Here is a 4,067-nt window from a genome sequence, read left to right on the forward strand (position 1 = left end):
TGCCTGCATGCTAAAAAGGTTGGCCCCCCTGAAATACATTATCACCAGCACTGGACTCACTGTATACTCACTTCTGTTTCACATTCATATTCAAATGGTAATGTTTTTTTTTTCTTTTTTATAGTTGGAGAATTTACATATGAATCCCTGGTCCATGTAACTTCACTCCCTGAAGCACAGGCTACTTTACAGAGTATAAAGAAAAGAGGCCCACATTGTGTCATGTCTCCTGACCGGATACTCCTGACAGTCAGCACCTTGCAGGATACCTATAAGTCACACCAAACCAGGCCCGATATGATGTACAAAGCAAAAATTAGGGATGCCTGGGGATCTCCACTGCATCGGAAGGAACATGCTAAAAAGGTGCTGGCATCCAAAATCCCTAAGCAACAGAAACAAGTTCAGACAATCAAACTTAAACACATGAAATCTGCCAGTGGCTCTCTGACTATGAAGAGAGTTTCCACACCCTTTGAAACTAAAAAGCTACAACTCAACTTGAGAAACTCTTTGCACATGTCTAGTGTGCGCTCCTGCATTCCTGCTCCCACAATTGTACGCTCCAAGTCATGCTGCAACTTGTCAGAAGAGAAAGTGCACACTGGCTCGGGTAAAGCCACTTCTCTACCTGAGGGTGAGGCTCTGGTGACTGGCCACTTAACTAGTGCATCTGAATCAATTAAATCGATGCGTATGATGATTGCACAAGCTAAACCCAAAGTAGGTTCTGTTGGAGCAAAGCCTGTGTTCACACGATTTGAAAACCCTTACCGCATTAACAGTGGATTCAGGCTTTTGACAGTGAAGCAGATGAAAGCATATGAGGAAGCTACAGTGGCTGAGTATAAGGCAAATCAGACAAAAGTTATAGCAGACCAACAAAAAGAATGTAAGAAAGCCTGGGTAAAGAAAATCAGAGGCCTCCCCATAGACTATTTCACCAAGGAAGGAAAAATAGCTGCACCTGAACTTGGGCTTAATGTATATGTCTAAGATCCTTAAAGAACCTGCTTGACCATTTAGACCAATAAATGCAAATAAATCATTGGAATTTGGGGAATCTTGGGTTTCTCAAATCCTTTGATTCAATTACAGTCTCCATTTGAGGATATTCTTCTTGTGACCTTCAGCGTCTGGAAAAACACTACATGATTCTTTAGGAAATATTATTGACATAATTAAGTATTCCCCACAATGGCCAAAAGCATATTATTTCACTAGGATTTATTATTTTGCTGAGGCTATTGTTACTGCAAACACTAGCATAGTACTACTGTTTGAGTCTCTATTATAGCTGTAGAATGGTTTAATTGCATTTAAATGAATAAAAACATTTCTATTAATATTGGGTTTTGTATAATATTTATTAACAAACCTAAATTTTAATTCTAAATTACAGAACTGTTTAGATGTTAGGTTTGTACTTAGACTATTCCTCCCATCCCTTATACATTGGCAAGATTATGCAAGTTACTTTGTTCCCTCAGACCCCAAAATAATTGAATACACTTAGCCCTTGGTTTGTTTTTCTTACTTACATGTAAGTCATTCAGTTAGGCCCTGATTTAGAAAAGTATGTGTATTCAGCAAAGTTTAAATCTCAGTGCCTTATTGAATCAGGTCTGTTTGACTTTGGATAAAATCTATCATGTTTTTTCTCCCCCCCTCACAGGGAGATAAATCCTTTAATCCTCATTTTCCTGTAATGAAAGTAAATAGTGCAGCACTCTGGAATTTAGTCCCACTACAATAAGTCTGCCATGGTACAAAAAGAAGAAAATGTTAGTATAAAAGTTATAAAAAATACCTTGCCAGTGAAAAATGTCTAGAGGAAATTCTATTATTATCTAGATAAATATGTTTTACTCACATTGGATCAATGTTCATAGCACATATGTATGTGTATAGTACAAAAGTACTCACAGGTGTATGCATTTGCAAGATCAAGGCCATTTTTTTTATGTAACCTGGGTGCACCCAACTACGTGCTTTCCCCTCCAAATAGAAGAGATAGGTAGCTAGGCAGAAGTGCTGTGAAAGTGATCTGTAAAACACTGGCCAGTTCCCTCTATTCCCTATAGAGTCAGGCCAGGACCAGGAATAGTTTAACTATATACAAATTTATTAATGTTTACAGGGAACCTTAAAAAGATAAGCTATTAATATACAACTGATACAGATATTTACAGATTTATAAGAAAGTATTGGTAAATATGTGCAACAACATCAGGTAAATATAGCTAGGCAGATAAACACAGGTATCAACAGGTAAGTTCAGGCAAGAACAATAACAACAATTAGATACAGATAAACCTCAACTTGCTTACATAACCCAGGCCACATTGGAAGATAACAATATATATCTATATCTATATCTATAGAACGATTTACAAAATGGGAAGCGCAAGTCTTCCCCCTACTCTAGGTACCCACGTGGCTGAGACTATTGGGTGTTCCCCTAGGGTGCCAAACCCTGGCACCCTCCTAGGGGGAGGAGGGTCCCAGTACTTCCTCAGCCCCAGATGGGCCCACCTGATCTCTAAACCCTTGGGACCCCCTTAAGGCTTCCCTGGGGACCCATTCCTTAGGTACGCACAGATCTGGGGAGCAGGCTGGGAGGGCTCCCAGAGCCGTGAGTGCCTTGTCAGGGCCACCGAGGGCCCTGCCTTCTGTCTTTTATTGGGGCTCGGGCCACCTTGTATGGGTCCCGACAACCAGGCTTTGCCTTCTGCCTTCTGTTGGGGCTTGGGCTGCCCCATGCAGGCCCTGAAACCTGGACCACCAGACCTCTGGCGCACCCCACTGGTGCCTCCCGGGTGCCTGGCCTCACACTGGGGAGGGGTTGCAAACCTGAGGGCCTGGCACCATTCCCAGGGTTTGGGATGACATGCACCACTGCATGCACTGAGTTGTCAGCCACACTTCAAGGGTAGCAGACCCGAGCTGGTGGCTCCATGCACCGCCGCACGCACTGGGTGTCCAGGAACTTGAGCTGCCTCCTACAGCTCCCAGGGTCTGCCCCATGCATCGCTCTGTGCACTATTGGGGCTGTAGCCAAAGCTGCTTCCTGCTCTGGGCCCACCAAGGGGTCTTCCAGGGCTCTTCTGGGCTACTGCTTCTGCCTGCTAGGCAGCTCTCCCTATCTCTTCTGAGCCCTGCCTCTTTGTCCCTTGACGCAGCTCCCGCGTGCCGGGCATGCAGCCCTTTGATTCACTCTGGAGGCTCAGCCTCCAAAGGCTTGCCGGACCTGCAGAAGACAGGCTTCAATCAGGTCCGGGAGGCTTTTTGCCCCTGCCCTCCATGTGAAGGGCAGGGCTGGCCCTGCCCAGTCCTTACCTAATTGGTGGACGGGCTTCACCAATCGAAAAGGAGATTTTCCGAGCCCATTTGAGCCAGGCTGTGTCGGTAAGTCCACCACATAAACTGGTTTTCCTTTGGGTTGGATCCCAACAGGTGCCAGCCACCCACAAGTGCAACTCAAATCAAGGGATTACAGGTTTTCAGTATTTGAGGCCATTCACGGTCTGCATTTTCACTGATACTTTGATTTCTGAATTAAAGGATTTAAGTGTTTGTTTTAGACATCTTACAAAATATTTTTAAGAGCTTTATGTAATGCACAGAATTCAGATGCATCCCCAGCAGCTTCGCTCGTTCATAGACAAGTATAAATTATTAGAAAGCCACCTCTTTTGGGAAAAATTAAGTGTCAAATTTAGCAAGATAAAAATCCCTCTGTATTCTTTCAATGATTTTAAATCATTTTCTTAAATATGATAACCATTTTTATACATTATAAGACCTCAACAGACCTAATCTTACCCATATATATACTCAGATAATGAGGAACAATTGTTAATTTATATTAGGCAAAACACGGCCATATTCAATTTTCATAGCAGTCATTGTGGGAATGCAAACCTAATTTTGGCAAATGTCATGGCAGAGGTGCCGTGAAACAAGCTATATTCACTGAAAAACTGCAAAGCATGCTTGCTGCGCACCCACAAGAGTCAACTTGAATCGTATAATCTACATCAGGGCTGGGCAATTATTTTTGCTAG

At 43.0% G+C, this 4,067-nt stretch overlaps 1 protein-coding gene across 1 annotated transcript in view; it reads left to right on the top strand.

The window, feature by feature from the left end:
- The window catches only part of CDRT1 (CMT1A duplicated region transcript 1), a 43,708-nt gene extending 42,362 nt beyond the window's left edge, over nucleotides 1–1,346 (top strand). The window contains exon 14 of the mRNA XM_019502326.1: nucleotides 125–1,346. Coding sequence (XP_019357871.1) covers nucleotides 125–996 — 872 coding nt within the window. The 3' untranslated portion in view covers nucleotides 997–1,346. The remainder of the gene's footprint in view (nucleotides 1–124) is intronic.
- Nucleotides 1,347–4,067: the final 2,721 nt, after the last annotated feature.

Source organism: Gavialis gangeticus, unplaced genomic scaffold (genome assembly GCF_001723915.1).
Source record: "Gavialis gangeticus isolate Ggan-Ray unplaced genomic scaffold, GavGan_comp1, whole genome shotgun sequence".
In the NCBI taxonomy this organism is placed as follows: Eukaryota; Metazoa; Chordata; order Crocodylia; family Gavialidae; genus Gavialis; species Gavialis gangeticus.